The sequence below is a fragment of the Megascapheus bottae genome, chromosome 2 (assembly GCF_031878675.1).
Source record: "Megascapheus bottae isolate mThoBot1 chromosome 2, mThoBot2.hap1, whole genome shotgun sequence".
NCBI classification, from domain to species: Eukaryota; Metazoa; Chordata; class Mammalia; order Rodentia; family Geomyidae; genus Megascapheus; species Megascapheus bottae.
This window is the reverse complement of record NC_143510.1, coordinates 15,473,900-15,493,190: the sequence shown is the minus strand read 5'-3', so window position 1 is coordinate 15,493,190 and position 19,291 is coordinate 15,473,900. Positions and strand designations below refer to the sequence as shown.

The window sequence follows — 19,291 nt, the reverse complement described above, 5'->3', positions numbered from 1 at the left end:
CTGTTTATCTGTTTTAAAACAGTGACAAGAGAAAGGACACTAAGCCACTCATTGTATTGTGCTGTTAAATAAATCAGTTCTACTGCAGTGTAGAGCTCCATGGGAAAGCAGCATGGTGGCCAGAGGATAAACTGCCCTGATGACTGGGGGTGTGAGCTCCTATTTTGATGTTTTCTTTTTTGTTTTATTGATGGCCCAAAACACATTTTCAGTCACTTGTTCACATATTTCCCTGAGTTGACATAAGAACATTTGGCATATAAGCTTAGTTTTCAGACAGCCTAGAGTGGTACTGTCTATCCCTCCACCTATTTTCCAGTGCAAGTACATGGAGGGTGTATTTGGAGTGAGCTCTGCACTCTATGCACACTTGGAAGTGTAGGTACTTTGCATGGGTGACATAGGTTTTTCTTCTTGTCATGGGAGAATGAGGAGGGAAGACTATAGGACAAAGTTTCATGGAGACAGTAACATTTAATAAGTGATTTAGAAATGACTTGAGCTTTTCCAAGAGGAGAGGATGAGGTGGGGCTTCAGAGCCTTGCTGGGCCCTCTGTCAGCATCTTATCATGGACATTATTTGGGAGCAAAAGAAACAGGATTCACACTCGTCCACCAGAACTTTTAAGCAGAATCAGCATTTCACCAACATCCTCTAATCAGGTCTAAGCAGGGGAACGTTGATAAACACAAGTCTATTATCAGCATTTCGCAGCCTTACCTACGTTGTTATCTCTTAACAAGGTTACAAAAAAAAAATCTTGTCTCACAGGACAATATGTTGGAAATGAACTTTACAGCTTGGGAAGGGGTGTGGGGCGAGAGAGTGGAAAACCATGGGAAGGGATAACAATGTTCAGGAAGCGGTGTACTCACTACATTATGAAAATAATGAAAACCCTCTATACATCACGCTGATAATAAAATTTTTTAAATGAATTAAAAAAAATTTGATCTCTTGGGCCTTCCCACAGTGGTTTTATTATAGTTTATTTTGGGTATGGCCCAGATGATAGAAAAATGAACCTCCCCCCCCCGAGATTTCAGGGAGCAGCAAAGGCTAGGAAGAGACACAGAATCTTGGCAGTTGTGGGGAGCGGCAGCTCTAGAGTAAGGCTTAGTACTGGAGCTGTGCATTTGTAGGCATTAGTCTCCCTTTATCTATCAGCTTATCTGTTGCTGAATTCCTACAGGTAATTTCAGTTACCTGTAGTCAACAGCAATCCCCAAAGATAAAATGGAAAATTTTAGAAACAAGCAGTTCCTGAGTGGTAAGGGGTACAGCATTCTGAGTAGCGTGATGAAGTTGTCTATTATCCCATCCTGCCCTGCTTTTGCTCAGAGTACCCACAATGCACCCATTTCCCACCCCTCAACTATGCAGCATCTTCTGTTACCAGATCTATGGTGTTTATGGTTCAGTACTCTCTGTGGTTTCAGGTGTCTTCTTGGGGACTCCTCACATTCCCCATGGATACAGGAGAAAATATTGTGGGGGATGGGTAGCAATATGTTTTAAGTAACTGTGAATATTCCGTTTGTTCCAACACCTAGTCCTTCTTTCCTCAGGTTTAACTGCACAAACTGGCACCATCAGAATTGGGATAAATAATACAGGAAGAGAGTGTGAGGCTTCTTCTTTGCTAATTTTCCTGCTTGGACCATTTTATGATTAAGTGGGATGCTAAATTGGATTCACACATGTGTACCGATTTCTCTTTCTGGGGCTGTTTTCAGGAATGGGATTCGTGTCAAGTGTCTGTAGACACAGATGAAGGCATCAACAGCACGGCTCTTCTCTAGTTCTGTGGAGGATGGCTTACATGACTCGATGTCAAGTGGGGGGTTTCTTGGATCCTGGACGTGCAGGATGATGCCATGGTGCTAAGCACCACAGGTTCTAGATAGAACAGCCATCCGTCTGGTACGAATGTAAACCCTCAATTTTAAGTGGGTGCTTAGTGAAGGGAGGCAAGGCCCTCATGAGAGCATCTGTGGTCACAAGAGTCCCATGGGAACACTGCCCCCCAGGACGCATGAGGGATGTGTGTCCTGGGACTCAGATGGGCTAGGGATGCTCACTGGCATTCTTCCCTTGACAATACTTGATGGAGGGAAGCCCGGCTCTGACTCTTAACTGAGCTTGTGTGCTCTTCTGAGCAGGGAAGGAGGCTAGGAAAGGAGTTAACACTAATCTAGCCAGGCAAAGGTGTATGTCCTTGCCAAGTCAGGAGACAAGTGAAAAAAGCTGACCTTGATGCTTGCCTAAATCTACCTTTTTTTAAAAAACAATTTTCAGGCGAGGGCCATTCAAGTAAGCAGCAGGCTACGGAGTAACTTCTGATAGCAGAGGCACAGTTTAAGTATTTAAAACCTGTATATGCACTGACATCTGAAAGGATTCCCCTGTAAAATCACTGGGCTGGCCAGGGCCTGGGGGTGGGGGCTTGCTGTTCAGTGCTTCCCTTCCTTTGGGCTGAACCTGAACCGCAGCCTTCCTTTTGCTCACTTGCCGCACACACATCACTGGCCGTGTGGGGTGAGAGCATTTTGTGTTTTTTAGTTTGAATTTAAATCATCACCCAGTGGTTGTGATCCACAACGTACTGGCCTGGGTAAGTGCAGAGCCTTGTAGTGCATGCTTGAGGGTAGAACAGTCTTTCCTCTTCCAAAGAGAAGAAGATCCCGCAGCAGATCCACTGGACGGGCCTAAGCCAGGCAGATGTGAATGCAGTACAGAATTCCAGACAGGCCCCACAACTCATTATCTTTCATCATAACTGTGGGGGGAAAGTCCACAAGGACTAAACTGGGAGTCTAGGTTCAAAACATCGGAAGGTTCTATCCTGCTCACTTATTCTTTTCTTTAATCATAGTTCTGTTCCTGTGCAATGAAAACAAGCCAACCAGGTTCCCTGAATACGCCCTCCCCACTGTGCTTCTCAGCAGTGCTAGCCCTTGGGTCCCTCCCCGTTTCATGTGTTTGTCCCGATTTATGTGTGAGATCCAGGAAATAGGGAAAAAACAGGATCAGAATGGCCACTTGTCCAGGCAAGGCACTCTCACTGGCCAGACGTCAGCTTGGGAAGCTGCCTTGAAATCACATCAGCATTTGCTGTCCAGTCCTTGCTCCACTAGCAGTGGATGGAAAAGGAGGACTGGGTTACTTCAGTTCCGGCACCGTATGCATCAGAATTGCTTCTCTCCTTGCAGCTCTCTTTCCCTGGAGGACCTAATTTCTTTCACACATTTTGACCTATCTCAGCCTAGAAACCACCACAGCAATTCTCTATGAAGCATTTCCCTGTTTGGATTTTTTTTTTTTTTAATTTCGCTGCAGGCAAACCCACCAGGCCCAGCTCCCCTGCACTATGACGTCAGCCTGGCTGCAGGGCCAGCTGGATGAAGGTGTGCTTTATGAAGTTCAACCCTGCACCCTAGGCCATAAATACACGCTGTCCATATAACAGCGAACATTAACATTGCCCAGGCTCCTCTGAAACGCCATGTTAATAAGCAGACAGTACAGCTTTAAAATATGGAAAAGCAGTTAATCTTTCCGCTGGGCAAATCCTTTGTGAGGGGTGGTTTTCTAGGCACATGGAAGGAAGGCTTTTCATCTCCTAGGGTTTGGAAAAGAAACGGACATTTGCTATGGTGGCCTTCCTATGAATTACGTTAAAATCAGTATCTTGCATTTGCTGTTAGGTTGTAGCCTGTATGGAGCGATGTCAACAGATTGAACTTCAGGGAATCTGTGCAGGGCAGAATCTGCTGCCTGTGGTAGCAGAGCTCTCTGGGCCTGGTCAAGTTCACAGCTCCGGATCTGATTGAATTCCAGCTCTGTGCTAGCTACTCAGGAAGCTACTTAGCCCTTTGTTTCTCTGCCTCTAAAATGGGTATAGCATGGTCTTAGGTCTTATTCATACAACTGCTGTACGAGTTTACTTATCCTCTGTGAATCCCAGTTTTCTCTAACATAAAACAGTACTCCTCGTTCTTTGCACAGACTTCACTTTTGTAATTTTTTTTTTCTTTTGGTCAGTCATAGGGCTTGAACTCTGGGCCTAGGCATTGTCCCTGAGCTCTTCAGCTCAAGGCTAGTGCTATCACTTTGAGCCACAGCGCCACTTCCAGTTTTGTGGTGGTTAATTGGACATGAGCCTCATGGACTTAAGTGCCGGGGCTGGCTTTGAACCACAATCCTCAGATCTCCACCTCCTGTGTAGCTAGGATTACAGGTGTGAGCCACTAATGCCTGGCACTTTGTAAATACTTTAAGAAGAATGTATTTATCCTCAAAATGATCCTTATTATTAGTGTTACAGATTCAGTTCGACCTTCAGCAGTTGTTTTAAATTTGTATATAAAGAAGGTGTATTTCACTGCAACATTTCCATACACGTCGTATAGTCCAATAGTCCTCCATCACTCTTTCTCCCCCCACTTGCCAAAACAATTTCAACCTATTTCCTTGTTGTTTTCATCTCGGCTGAGTGTATTCCTGTTACACTCATGGTCACCTCCCCAGCTCAACTCTCTCCTGATAGTGCTCTTTTCTCCCCAACAGAGCTTGCTCCTCTTCTCCCTTCCTCGAACCCTTGCTGATCCAACAACTTTCCCACCGATTTTATTGTATTGCAGTGCCTAATATCAAACTTGAGGCCTCCCATTTACTCAGCCTTACCATTTACTCTAGGCACCTAATCTTGTATTTTCTAAAAATTTGTCCTGCTTTAATTTTTAGAGATTGAGTCTCCCATCCTCCACCCCTTCTTTCATATTAACCCCTCATCTATTCTCTGAATAACTTTGTGAGTTTTGATATTGAATAAAGTTCCTCCCCCTCGCACATTTATCTTAATTCTTCTTTATACTGAAAGTACCTAGAATCCTATTTGGGTTTTGCATTCAATGGCTTTGTATCACAAAGTTAGTTAAGGTAGAAGTGACATCTTTAAAATGACTGCTCTTTTCCTACTTTTCTGATGGTGTCTTATTTTCTTCAGTGAAGTTTCATCTTTACAGAAGCATGTGCTTTCTTAGATTTATTCTTGGGCATTTATAGTGATGATTGGCAGTATCAATGATTCTTTATACTACAAATAGTTCCCATTGGTTACTAACACTGTCAGGCTATGGTTTTATATGCTGATTATGTAACTCCCCAGCTTGCTGAGTTCTTTTATTAGTTCCAATAGCTGGTCAGTGGGTGTGTGTGGGTTTTCTAAGAACATAGCCATATCTGTTCTTTGGTGATGTGGTAGTGTTCACCTGGGGGTAGATTTTCAATGAGCATTTCAGTTTTGTTCACAGCAATGGGTCTGCCCATGTTTATAGCTTTGCCAAAGGTAGATAATTTATGCTTTATTCCTTCAAGGTGTGTTTTCGCTAAGTTCTTTAATTGTTTGCAGCCGTGTACCTAAGAGTCGCTGAAAACGTTTAAAATGCCTCATTATCTTCTGGGTTCTAACGTTACTTTAAGAAAGAAATCACAATCAGGAGCGCCAAAAGTTGACTTGATAGTACCTCTTTTAAGTCACAACTTGACTTCTTCACTTTCATTGTGTTTTATTTGTACCTTCATCTTTTGCTTCTATTATTCTCAATACTGCCATCAGTTCAACAGATATTTCCTGGGAATCTTCTCTGTCTCCAGCTTAGCTGTAGTTACTGGAGATAAGGGAGGAGTAAGACAGATGCAGTTTTTGCGGGCAGAAAGCAAGCCAGGCACCAGCGGTGGCAAAGAGAAGGGGTCTGGTTCTTGGTTCTTGGCAGCCACTTAGTCTGCTAGAAGGATTGTGTGAAAGAAGAGGTACAAGGAAGGAGAGAGAGATCAGACAAAACGGACATGAATACTTTCATGTTAGCAAAATAGTTTGAACTCAGGGCCTCACAGGGCTTGGCTTGCTTACTTAGCTGCCACAATACCATTTAGGCCTTGAGCCATGTCTACATGGAGAGAGGTCTTACGTATTTTTCTACCAGGGTTAGCTTTGAAACTGGCTTTTGTGGATGACTGTTTCCCAGGTAGCCAGGATTACAGTGGTGAGCTACTGGTACCCTGATAAATCATTCTGCTTAGGATTTAGACTATAGGGAAGAAGTTGTCAAGAAGTAGTTAGAAGACCCAAGTTGTTTTTCATGACCTAGAAGGTGACAGCACTTGTCAATTGAAGGCATGAAGTTGTTAGGTGGGGAAGACTATTCAGTGTTTACTTGGTCTTCAGTAGCATTCTTGTGCAAGTCTGAGAACTGAGCTTTAGAGAGGACCATGAGTCCTCCGGGGCAGACAAGGGGAGCGCGGGAAAGGTGTATATTATGCTTCCATGTTTCCAGCTCCTTGATTTGAAAAATGGAGTTCGATTATGTGCAATCCTTACCATATTTAGGGACATACTGCACAAATTTTGGTTGAGTCCCTTTGAAATTCTCAAGGGTAGGTGAAATGTCTTTTTTACTTTTTACATTTTTTACTGTGATATATATATATATATATATTTATGATTCCTGGAAGTCTCTGCTAAAGATAAACATGAAACCTAAGATTTCTGATCCTGGGAAGGTGCTGCAGTTTCCCATGTTTCAAAGTATTTTATGTCATATACCGTTTAGCTTGAGTTTCCACTTCATATTTTTATTTTTTTAATTTTTAATTTTATTATCAGGGTGATGTATAGAGGGGTTATAGTTACATTCATAAGGTAGTGGGTACATTACTTCTTGAACATTGTTACTCCTTCCCATCCTTTTTTTCCACTTTCCCTCCCCCGACCTCCTCACACGTTGTAAAGTTCATTTCCAATGTATTATCTCATGAATATCACTGTTACATTGGTTCATCCTTTGTCCTTTGTCTCATCATCTTGCTTTTCCCCTTACCTTCCCTGATTCAAATGAACAAATAAATATGTATACAGTGTACAAAGCATCCATATTTGAGTTCCATGTCCCATAATAATCAACCTTCCTTTCTACCTGATTTACTTCATATGGAAATAGAACAAGATATATAGATAGATAGATAGATAGATAGATAGATAGATAGATATAGATATAGATATATAGATATCTGTGGTAGTCTTATCTAGCATACATGAAGCCCTGAATTTAATTCTGGAGTCAGAGAAGGGAAAGGGGGAGTGGAGAAATAAATACACATTACATGTATGTATTCAATACATGTTATGAAAAACACTAGAGCTGGGGCCGGGAGTTTGGCCTAGTGGTTAAAGTGCTTGCCTAGCATGCACGAAGACCGGGTTCGATTCCTCGATACCACATACATAGAAAAAAAAAGCCGGAAGTGGTGCTGAGGCTCATCCACTTCATATTTTTAATAGATCATTTTTCTCCATTCCTTTTTGCTATTTGTGGTGATTAATACATGTACAAAGATCCATTTAATATCTTGTTAGTGGCTTTGTATGAACTGCTTCGTTACATTTTAATGATTTTTTACTCTGAATATTTGTGCACTGACATTAATAACCTTTTCTCTTTTAGTGTTAGCATCTTTTATTTCTACTACAGTTTCCCTCCTAAGTCCTTCTGTTTTGGGAATGTTTGTGGCAAACAGCATCCTAAAACCTGTGTAAAGTTTTATGAGTCTCTGCCTTTTAATATGGGAATCTAACAGCTTCATATTTATATTTTTAGACTTAAAGTGGAAAGGGTGCATGTGTGTTTAACTTATGCTAATGTTGAATTAATCAGGTTTTCATTTTTCCTGTTTCCAGTAATCTTCTGTAATCTATATTTTCGATGATTTTCTACAATTAACCTTTGTTATTGATACACCTTTGATTTCCTCTAGCTCAAACTTCATTGCTCTGTTTCCTCCCTCCCTCTATTCCCGTGGTAATTTCATTCTCATTCATTTTCAAGTCATTTGTTCTGTGGAAGCTCTAGGAATGGTCTTCCTTCTTAAGGATCTGAACTTCCCATCATGTTTGACTAAGCCATTTCAATGAAAGGAATAGGGATTTTGTTTTTTTACAACTGAGAAATTTTTCTCCTTTGACTTTTTTTCTGCTTTAAGCTCATTCCTCTTTATTGTGCAGCTGGCTTTGGTTCTTACATGCTAGTTCTTTCTGAGTTGTTCCTCAGTCTTCATGTCTTTTTTGTTGAGAGTCTGTGGAAGTCGCTGTTCTGAGAGCAGTCTCAGAATGCTACTAAGCTTTATCTATTAAAAAGAGACTGCAGCATTCTTGGAGAGGTTATCCTTGCTCAGGTAAGACGGCATCTAGCACCAAAGGGAAAGGTAATCAGGTTTTGTTTTTATTTTTAAAATGTTTAACGAAGTTCCATAGGTTTCCCAAACCAAGTGCAGTCATGGAGAAGGTTAGAGAGAGCCAAGAGTCTGGATAGTGGCAGGTCCTGTTCACTGTGGAGGATGAAGGGAAAGTACTTATCTCAGGGGTTTATCTCATGGATAGACACGTGTTAGTCTTTATGCATTCATTCATAATACAACAAGTGAGGTGGTAACAGGTCCAAAGAAGTGGGAGTCCTTCCCCACAAAGCATAATTTTTCTTTGTTGCATAAATTTAGTTCACTATGATGATCCCCTCTTGAGGATAATTGACTGGGAGGGTATACTCCCCTGCAAATCAAAATTTGTGTCAGGCTAAATTGCGTTCATTTCTTTGAGTTCAAGGCTACTGCCCTACCCTTGAGCCATGCCCCACTTCCCATTTTCTAGAGGTTAATTCAAGAGTCTCAGATCCTATTGTGCCTGGACTGACTTTTAACCTTGATCCTCAGATTCCAGCCTCCTGAGTGGCCTGAGCCACCGCACCCAGCTTAATCTTTTGGCTACTTCTAACCATAAGAAGATTGGTCTTAAATGTCCACTGTATTGTAACTCGTCCTTGTTGCTAATACTTTTTTTTTCCCTATAGTTTTGATGTAATCCCAAGTTCTACTTTGGGAAACAGTCACATTACTAGTTAGGCAACAACACCTATTTTGAATTCTTTCCTTGTGCCAAAAGTGGTAGAGATAAAAAGGCCAGACTTGTGGGAAATTTGGCTATGTCTATTAAAAATCTATTCAATCCTGATGTCATTTCTAAGCTGGTAATTGGGAAATGGAATCAGGTATGTTGCCAGTCAATTGTAATATAGAGTATCTCAAAGACTGTAGGTGGAAAATAGGCTTTGAAAGTACAGATTATGGAAAATAATAGAAGAGAACTCTAATTGATGCTCTCTATAGTATTTCCAGAGAAATACTAACTTTTTGCGCTAAAAAATGTTTTCTATTGCCCTATAACCACTTTTGGCTCTGTCTCTATTAATATTGTCAATAGCCCTACTGATCTAAATACAAACTCCTTCCTACCTTTGAGTTCAGGGATATTCCCATATAGTTTACCTAGAACTGTATATATTCTCTTTGTAGTAAATAAATTCCCTTTAAAAGGGTTTCCCATCCTTTAGTCTCTTACTGAAACTAAAAACTGCATGCAGGGGAAATGTTAGGTGAATTGCATTTTAAGGAATGTTTCTTCATTTATAGAAAATTCAACTTGTCCTAAAATCCCAACCTGTACGACCTGTGAGGTCTCTCTTGGGGAGGGGTTAGTGTCCGGATTGAAAGAGTCAACCCCAAATATTAGGATATAGTATACATGGGTCAATGACATACAAGTGACTGTATCGCAGATGGACATCTGTATATGGCCTATCCATCCCAGAGTCTCCTGGGCCTGATCGTGTTATTTATGTCACCTACAGTCAGGAGTCCACCAGAATGCCTGCTTGACAGGTGTGGCCAGGCCATATACTACAGTGTATCCAGCCCTGCTTATCAGGTGTATGGTTGTCAGGAAACACAGGTAGCTGCAACAAATCAACACTTTCATCTGGGAATGTTTTATAGAGTCATTTCCAGTCTCAATAGCAGCATAGTAAGCCAATTGGTTGGACTCAGTTAATGTTCTTTTTCCCTAAAAGAATTTGTTGCTTTGGATATGGAAGTTTGGTCTGAAATACAGGTATCTCCCATAGAAACGTGTTTTTATGAGGTTCTAAATAGTATTCACCAGTCTAGAATCTGGAATTTTTCTTAATTCTCTTATTTGGTATAATTTTTTTTAATTCTTTGGAGATTTATATAAAGACCCTATTCAATGATGGCATGGTTATAAATAAGCAAACTATCATAACAAAAAGTTAATGAAATATCATTTGCAGTTTATTTAAAGTCCAGTTCAGCAGTATCCTCATTATTTAAGAATACATACTAAAGGATGGTGGAATAGCACTTCCTGAGAGCTAAGATGACGGGCATGGACCAAGTGCTAACACTGGGAATATCACAATTTCAGGAGCAATCTGGGCTTGATGCTGAGCTCTAGACCAGCTTCAGCTACAAAGCAGTACAGTGGGAGACTGAGATTGTGAGTTTATAAGATTTGTCAGCACAATAAAAATGAGTATCACTCATTTTTTTCTAGATAAACACATACATACTTGTACACATAAAGACATTATCTGAAATTGGAAACCATATGAGGGAAGAATTTTAAAATCAATCATTTATAGACCCCAAGACTGTATTGGACAGAGGTGTTTAATCATACCAGGGCTAAAGTTTTGGTTTCACAACAGCGGTGAGATTGCAGGCCATGAAACCATTTGAGTCTCAGCCTGCATAGGTAAGTACAAGTGGAAGTCAAAACTCAATAAATCTAGGCCTGTGAATGATGCTATAAACATCCAAATTACCCTTAACAGAAAACAAGGTTTCCCATACCTGCAGATCTTTGAAGGGATATTTCTCTTTCAGTAGGAAAAGTCACTTGATTTGAGCTCTTCCTCATTCAGTCCTCTTTTATCCAAGAAACTCCCTGTAGAAAAAATCTGGGGTCTATAATTAAGTTCCTTGCTGTCTGTTCTGTAGGCAATGGCATCAGCTCAAAAGTGTGAGCCACTTTATTGTTATGAATTATACTTCATCTGAATATTTGTATTGTTTTCCATAAAGACTATAATAGTTTAGATTACCACCCACAGGTTTAAGACTTCTTTTTTCTCTGCATCCTCATCTGAATAACTGAATCAAAACAGATAATGGATACATGGATCAAGTGGTAGATTACTTTCTTAAGGAGTATGTGTTCAAACCCTATTACTTAGAGAAAAAATGTATTTTTAATTTTCACTGTATATGTGCTTTGATCTTTAAATTATCTTATATTTGTCTTACTTTTTCTAAATTCCTGAGATGGGTTGTTAGGTCTGTCAGGTTATGTCTTGTTTGGTTTTTAAACATTTTATTCACCTCCACTTTTATTTTTGTGATATGGTAGTTTTCTGTTGTGCTGTTTGATTCTTTTTTCTCTTGTATTCTAGTGATAAATACTCAATTTCTGAATACCTGGGAGCAGACTTCCTTTATTCTCCAGTTTTAATGAATAACCTTGCTATATATTAGTATTCCTGGGTGGCAAATTTTTCTCCCTTCTTTTCTGGCCTGTTTGGTTTCTGCTGAGAATTCTACTGTAAGATAAATGGACATTCCCTTGTATGCAACTTACATTTTTCTCTTACTGTCCCATTGTCTTGTACTTTTGACCTACCTTGGTAAAGGGTTGCTTTCACTGAATGTATTTGGAAGCCTTTGGACTTCGAACTGCATTTCCATACCTTCCAGTGACTCGGGAAGTTTGGTGTTATTTTATAGACTGTCTTTTCAGTTCTGCAGTCTCTTTCTGGAACTGCTACAATTTTTCCCTTCATTTTTTCTTTCCTAAATCAATTGAAAAAACTTACCAGTTCAAATATTCTTTGATTTTTGTCTTTGGTGACATTCATAACCTAAATTGGTTTTTTTCACATTTTTCTTGCATTTCACAGGTTTCCTTGAAATTGAGATCTCTACCTGAAGAATTCTTTTTCTTTGGAAGAATCATGCTAATTTTATGTTCTTTCCTTACACAGGACACACAGATATCAACATGGTTGTCATTTCTTCTCTCTTAGTGGAGCAGCTTTTTAGGAAAAGTTTTTTCAGTAGGATGTAAAATATCAGTTGGATGGGTGCTTTGGGTTTGGTTACACAGAAGATTTGAAGCATGGTCTCTATTATTCTTTGGCTTTGGTTGCGTTGTCTGTGAACCTCAGTAGTCTAGACTGCAGTGGCTCATGGAAGTGGCTGTCTTACTTTGCACTGGATGTAGGCTTCCAAAGTCGTGTGTCCTCAGACTCCAGAGTCATATACTGGTAGTATCAGGCTGTGCCGTATTTCAGGGGTGCTGCAAGGTAAGAGTTTTGTCTAGGAGTCACAGAAGTGATGCCATGGGTCTCTCTGAGCCACGGGGTGTGATAAAGACCTTCCTCAGGACTCTGAGGAAGAGAGTAGAAGGCCATACACGAGTGGCTTATCTCTGTAACCCTACCTACCCAGGAGGCTCACAGTCCCAAACCAGCCTGGTCAGAAAAGCCTACAGGACTCCATCTCCAAATAGCCAGAAAAGTTGAACAGTAGCTATGGTTCAAGTGGTAGAGTGCCAACTGTTAGCAAAGAAGGCCAGTGAGGAGCTCTGGACTTACGTCCTGTTACTGGTGGGCACGCACACATGCACATGTGCACACACAAAGGGATAATGTCTGCAGCCATCGTTTTGGACCTGAGGAAAGGACAAGGCCACATCAGGTTGTGCTGACGTCTGCAGTATTCATAATGGTGGGCACAGGTTTTGGAATACACAAAGGTGGGGAGAGGGCACAGGATGACTTCTACATGTCCCAGAGGACAAGCATTAGTGGAGACCTCTCCTAATTCCCACCATGCACACAGAGCTGCACTCAGCTATGACAGACAGCAGCCTTCCAAGCACCTATCTTCTACCCAGTTAGGTACATTCTGGCCCTAGGCTTTGAAATGGCCAAGCTTTCGGCTGCTGGTGTATTAAAGCAGATGACATCTAGTAGAGGTTGTTACTGCAGTCTGACAGTAGGTAAGGGAATGGCCAAAGTGAATGCTGCCTTTGTAGCACAAAGCTGTTAAACCAGTCAATTTGGAACCGAGATTTAAAGCTTGTACCAATCAATGTACCTTTGATATCTGCTTACCCTGTAGAAAATCCTATAAATAGTTGTGTCAGCTTGACCACATATAAATTTTCCCAGAAGTTGATTTACAAAATCTTTCTTACAATACCTTCACGCATTTCATGGCATTTTCATGGACTTATATGTACTTACACTGGAATGGGTCTTTTATTGGAAGTACAAGAGATTAGACTCCAGGTCTTGCAAGGCTGGCATTTTATCATTTGAGACAAACCTCCACTTCTGGATTTTTGCTAGTGAATTGAAGATAAAGAATCTCTCTTAAATTGTCTGCCTGAGTTAGCATTGAACAGTGATCCTAAGATCTCAGCTAGGATTGTAGGTGTGAACCATCAACTCGCAAACTATCTTGGTTATTTTCTATAGCAGATAAGGTCTCTTTCTACGTCCTGCTGGTCTGTGATGGTCCTGTGTCTGCTTCTTGGGTGTATTACTAGGGATGACAGTTTCCGAGATAGAGTTGTGAATTTTTAGGCCTGGGCTGGCCTTGAACTGCTAGCCTCTGACCTCTGACTCCCAGGTAGGCAAAGATGGTGGCTTGAGTCACCATGCTGAGCAATCAGTTTTAGAACAAATATGTCTCATGTCCCTCACATATGGAGCTGTTTCTCCTCCTATTTTTAGTTTTGATCATCAATCCTTAGCAATTCCATAGACTAATACTTTTACATTTTCATAACAGTTTTAAGTATGGAAATATAGCCAATTATATTTAAGGTTTATTCTGTTGAGACGGTCTATGTTCCCGCGATGGCCTTGAGACACCCCTGCCTCAGCCTCCCAGTGCAGGAATACAGCCTTTGTGCCCACAATGACTCCTTTAGCCTCTGTATTATACACAAGAAAAATGCCAGAGTTATACATACACATCAATACTTTATTTAGATGTTTCATGGGCCCCTACTGAGTATTACGTAACAGTATAGCATGACCTTATAGTTTTAGTGAAGATTACTTTCAAGCTCTGAGGATTATGTTTGTTCTATTTACATTTTCTAATCTACCCATTACTAACAATTATCCAAATTGCTCATGGAAATTTTGAGGCATTATACAAAGCTTGTTAGCCCTCATTAACCATTTTTAATAGCATGTAAGTATTAGAGTGCTTGCTTAGGTAGACTGCCTAAGTTAAATATTAGACAAGTCTTAGCTACTTAGGATTTTCCCAAGTCCTATAAACCTTAAAGAGTGTTTAGAATAATGTTGTTTAATTTATGTGCACTCATTTATTTCTCAGTCACTTTCTATCACTAGACATATACAGACAGAAATATAGAAAATAGATTCTCTAGCTCTCTTTTAGGTTCATTCTTTTTTTATTCTGATGATCACCTCTTCTATCACTTAAAGAAATCTTTATTCCTGAATTTCCACTTTAGTATCATATCTTTTGAAGTAAGATAGAACATTCATCTATCCCAACCACAAAGAAAGGTAAACCCTATTGAAATAAACTTTCAGCTGGAGCGAAAGAACATCTATCTTTGGCTTCTTTACATTTAGGCACTCAGAGAACTCCTATACCAAAATAGGGGCAAGGTTGTAATGATTGGGATAAAAGCAGAAATGCAATTGTAGATAATAAAGGGATGGTAGAAAAAAAAGGTCTCAGGGCTAGCAAATAAAAATCCCAACAAAAGGGCTGGGAGTTTGGCCTACTGGTAGAATGCTTGCCTAGCATGCATGAAGACCAGGGTTTACTTCCTAGGTACCACATACATAGAAAAATAAAGGCAGAAGTGGTGCTGTGGCTTAAGTGGTAGACCACCAGCCTTGAGAAAGCCCAAGGACAGTGTTTAGGCCTTGAGTTCAAGCTCTAGGACTGGCAAAAAAAATCCCAACATATGCTTTCTAAGTTATATCCAAAAACAGCCACAGAGTAAACCAGAGGACTATCAACACAAAGGAAAGGAAAGAAAGAAGCAAAACTTAGGAAAGACTTATCAATTGCAAAAAATGGGTCATGTGGAGTTCAGTGTTGAACACCAAATTGACGTGGAATGACTCTGATTTAAAGGAAATAAGAAAATAGTTGAGTCATATATGAGAGACTGTGGTCTGGGAACATGGATTCAGGTTACCCTGGATGGCATGTTCCACAGCAAAGCAAGGAAACCTTTTCTGCAGGTTTCAGACATTATCTTAAGATAAAGTGGTTAATATGGATGGTTGGAGGTGTGCTCAGTTTTAGATACATTTTAAGAAACTTACTTATGACCGGGAGTTTGGCTTAGTGGTAGAGTGTTTGCATGCATGAAAACCAGGGTTCGGTTTCACGGTACCACATCCATAGGAAAAAAAAAAGCCAGAGTGGTGCTGTGACTCAAGTGGTGAAGCCTATACTCTTAAGGAAAGCCCAAGGACAGTACTCTGGCCCTGAGTTCAAGCCCCAGGACTGGCAAAAAATAAAAATTGGCAAAAAAGAACCTTACCTAGTAGTCTCACCAATGTTCAGGTCAACACAACCTGTAACATTCCTTCTTTCCACAGTCTCAATGTTCTAGTCATCTTGGTTCATGCACTCTTCAGGATCTTCAATACAGAGGCAGCTTCAAAGCTTGATGTAGCACCAGCAGACCTACTGCAATCAGACTGGCTGTACTGAGGGACCCCGACTTCCATTCAACCTTACCTGTGTTACTAACTGAGCCCCTCTTGACTTCATTCAAAAATGTCTCCTTTATTTGGGACAGATATGGTTCAAAGTAATATAGGAGTAACTCTGAGTAACTCACTACATCTCTTGCCATGCATATGAGGTAGTCTCTCACTGAGGATGGAAGAGAGAAAACCCCACCTATGGGAACATCAAATGCAGGCTCAGATAATAGATCTTGGCTCTGGAACAGAGAAGCCAGATCTTAGCAGCTGAGGTGACTTAGCCGGCACATCTAACAGTCCTGTTTTGTAAATATTCTATGAAGTTCATGTGGCTATAGCTCTGCTTATCAGAACTCAATAATTAAGAAAGCAACTTGATAGTAGAAGCTGTCTCTACAACTTGTTTTGTAGAACATAGTTTTCATCACGCGGGGGGAAATTTTTCCTCCCCAGCCCTTCAACCCTTCTCATCTTGCTTATCGCTCCGACAGGTCCTTCGTCATCCAGCAGATCCCTAGCAGCAATCTGTTCATGGTGGTGGTGGACAGCAGCTGCCTCTGCGAGCCCGCAGTGCCCATCACCATGGCACCCATCGAAATCAGGTATATCCTTTGGTGTGCAGCTCCAGCTGCAAGGACCCAGGTCAGGAACGGGGGTTGGGTCAGTGCTGGCTGGCAGTGGTCTGTGGTATTGAAATGGGCTCAGTTCTCTTGGGTTTAGTGACTGAATTTAGAACACTGGTGGAAAATGAGCAAACAACAATATGTTTAGTAAGGCAAAAGAACACCTGGAGGTTGGGTTGATGTCACTGTCAGGTCCTTTGCTAGGCCAGAGAGGAAAGTCTGTTGGCATGAAGTTTTGAGGCCCCCATGTGAACTCCTACAGGACACAGAAATGCACATGTGGCCTACTTGTAGGCTGGCAAATGTCTGCTCCATGAGGAGAGTTAGGTCAGATGCTTCTTTTTGAGTCTCTTGATCTGCCACTGGTGGAGGTGGCTTCATGCATGCTAAACTTGAAAGGAACACAGGCCCTGCAGGAAAGGTGTGCTTTACTCACAAGCCCAAGTTGACTATTCCATCTGGAAGTCTCCGGCCTGGCTACCTGCCCTGTGGTAATAGACCAGTAGTGAGAATACCTGTGGGAGAAATATTAAGAGAAGGAAAACGTTTTCTCATTTCCACTCGTTAGAGAGTGAAATTGTCAAAGCAGTTTAATACTAAGCTTTGACCTCTGAAATTCAGAGTAGGAAAAGTAATCCTTTGAAACACGCCTTAACTACAGTCAACATAATGAATCACTTAAGTGCGAACGTTTAAAGGCTCAGAAGATCAGAAGGCGTCCGGAATCCTGTCATGGCTTCCATCCTGAGGTAAGTGTGAGAATCAATTCTATTCTCTTTTCCCATCTGACTTAGCATGACAATCTCAGAACAGCTGGGAAGTTTACTCATGAGAAAATCACTACCAGAGAAGATCCAGAAAAGTGATCCTCAGTGCTTTCTTATTCCAACCCTACATGAAAAGGGATTCGGCAGAAAAGAGCTACTAGTGTATGTGATGTGGCTGTGGCTCTCTCAATATGAAGATTAATTTCCCCTGCTTACTTTTAGGCAGCCTTTTGTTAAATTCACTCATATAAATATTAAACAACATTGATGAAGACTCTAAACTTATAAAGTCATGAGCCCACAGACATTCTATTTATTACTAATGGTTGGAGGAAAAATAAACTTAATCCAGGTAAAGTTATAAGAATAGCATCTGTAATGCTATATGCACAAGGATTTTAAATCCAGAAAAATAAAAATCTAGAAATTAACTCCATTTCTATTACCATAGGGTGAACTGATGCCTACTCTAGAAAATGTTACTATGGCCAGCTGTTGGTTAATCTCACTTTTAAATGATTTTAAAGTTACTTAAGATAACACGTTATTAAATGTTGATTACATTTGCTTTTATAGTCAAAGGGTAAATTCAATAGCAATATATTATATAAATACATTCTAAGGGCCTGAAGTTTGGCCTAGTGGTAGAGTTCTTGCTTAGCATGAATGAAGCCCTGGGTTCGATACCTCAGTACCACATACCCAAAGACAGAAGTGGTGCTGTGGCTCAAGTGGTAGAGCACTAGCCTTGAGAAAGCCCAAGGACAGTGCTCAGGTCCTGAATTCAAACCTCAGGACTGGAAAAAATACAAGCTAAAAGGTTTTTTGTAAAAAAAAAATTCAATGATCAACTCTGCAGTGATCAAAACTACAAATTGAAAGTGTGGATACAAACAATCAGAAACACTGAAACCTCAAACTAAAATCAGGAACTGCATACTTAGACAAGCAATTAGAATAGTTTTTATTGGAGTTAATAAGATAATTTGCTTCGGTAATTGAACAGAAGATTAACATACAACAAACCTAGTTTTTAAGCTTCTATAGTAGTGAGATGAGGTTCATGTAACAGAATAAAAATTGTATATTAACACATAGGGTTCCCCACGCCCATGTGAAACTATTCTCTCAAGCCAAGGCCAGAAAGCCATTGAAGAAAAGCAGATCCATTCAACTAGATAAAACAATAACTATAAAAAAGATCATTTAAAGTCATTAGCTAGTTTCATTGAACTTGAAAAAGGACAAGTCATTGAGATTTAAAAATCTCTAACAGTGAGAATTACACAGATACATACTGTCACATCATTTGGATCCCAGAAGAACTTGTTCTTAGATTGGAAAGGGTAGAGAGGTCTAGGAAATCATTATGATTTGGAAGTTGCAAAGTTTAAGACATGCTGGAACCAGTTCTGTTCTAACCAACCCCTGCTTTCCCCACAGGAGAATGCAAGGGAATGTGGGGGCGCACCCACCCTCCAAGCCCCGACAGCCCTTTTTCTGTTCCCTCCGCTTTTGATCCTCTTCTCAAGGTGACACTGACAGATATTCTCTTGGCATGCTAAATCATGGATAAACTGTGAACCAAAATATGGTGCGACATAGGAGATATAAAAAATATAGTCCAACCATCAGCATCTCATGATTTTAAACTGCGTGATATAAACTCTTAAAGATATGTTGACAAAACAAGTTATCTTTTTACTTTGCCAGTCATGCTGATGTGAGTTTGCCACATGATATTCATTCTCCATCAGACATGGGATTGCCAGTGGTAGGCGTGTCCCTTCTGCTTGAAACCCATGGAAATCAATTTAAAACTGTGTACTTTTTAAATAAAGTATATTAAAATCATAATCTCCTTGTTTGGAATCTATCATCATTTTATAGAGTTGAGAACTGTGTCTGAAAAAAACATGCTTGGGAGGAAAAAGCCATCCATTCCAGAAACCAGTAAAAGGGTATGTGGGAGGGGGGGAGATTGTTGGCAGAGAATTTGTTCTAAAGCAGATTCTAGACAAATATTTAACAATTGTTTAAAAGTCCTACTCAAATGTAAAAATATTTACAGAAGTAAATCAAAGTATCATCTACATAGGAAGAGTTTATTACATGGAATCCTGAATTCTGTTGAATTAAACTTCAATAGAAATCATAATTTGGGCAAGAACACAGCTCTCATAATATTTAAATGTGGAACTATTTGAGAATAGA

General features: G+C 40.3%; 1 protein-coding gene across 2 annotated transcripts in view; it reads left to right on the top strand.

Moving 5' to 3' along the window:
* Cacna2d3 (calcium voltage-gated channel auxiliary subunit alpha2delta 3) overlaps positions 1-18,896 on the top strand; it is an 846,818-nt gene extending 827,922 nt beyond the window's left edge. For both annotated transcript variants that reach the window (XM_090320869.1, XM_090320861.1), the window contains 3 exons: positions 16,179-16,294; positions 16,980-17,059; positions 18,521-18,896. In XM_090320869.1, coding sequence (XP_090176995.1) covers positions 16,179-16,294; positions 16,980-17,059; positions 18,521-18,613 — 289 coding nt within the window. In that variant the 3' untranslated portion in view covers positions 18,614-18,896. The remainder of the gene's footprint in view (positions 1-16,178; positions 16,295-16,979; positions 17,060-18,520) is intronic.
* Positions 18,897-19,291: the final 395 nt, after the last annotated feature.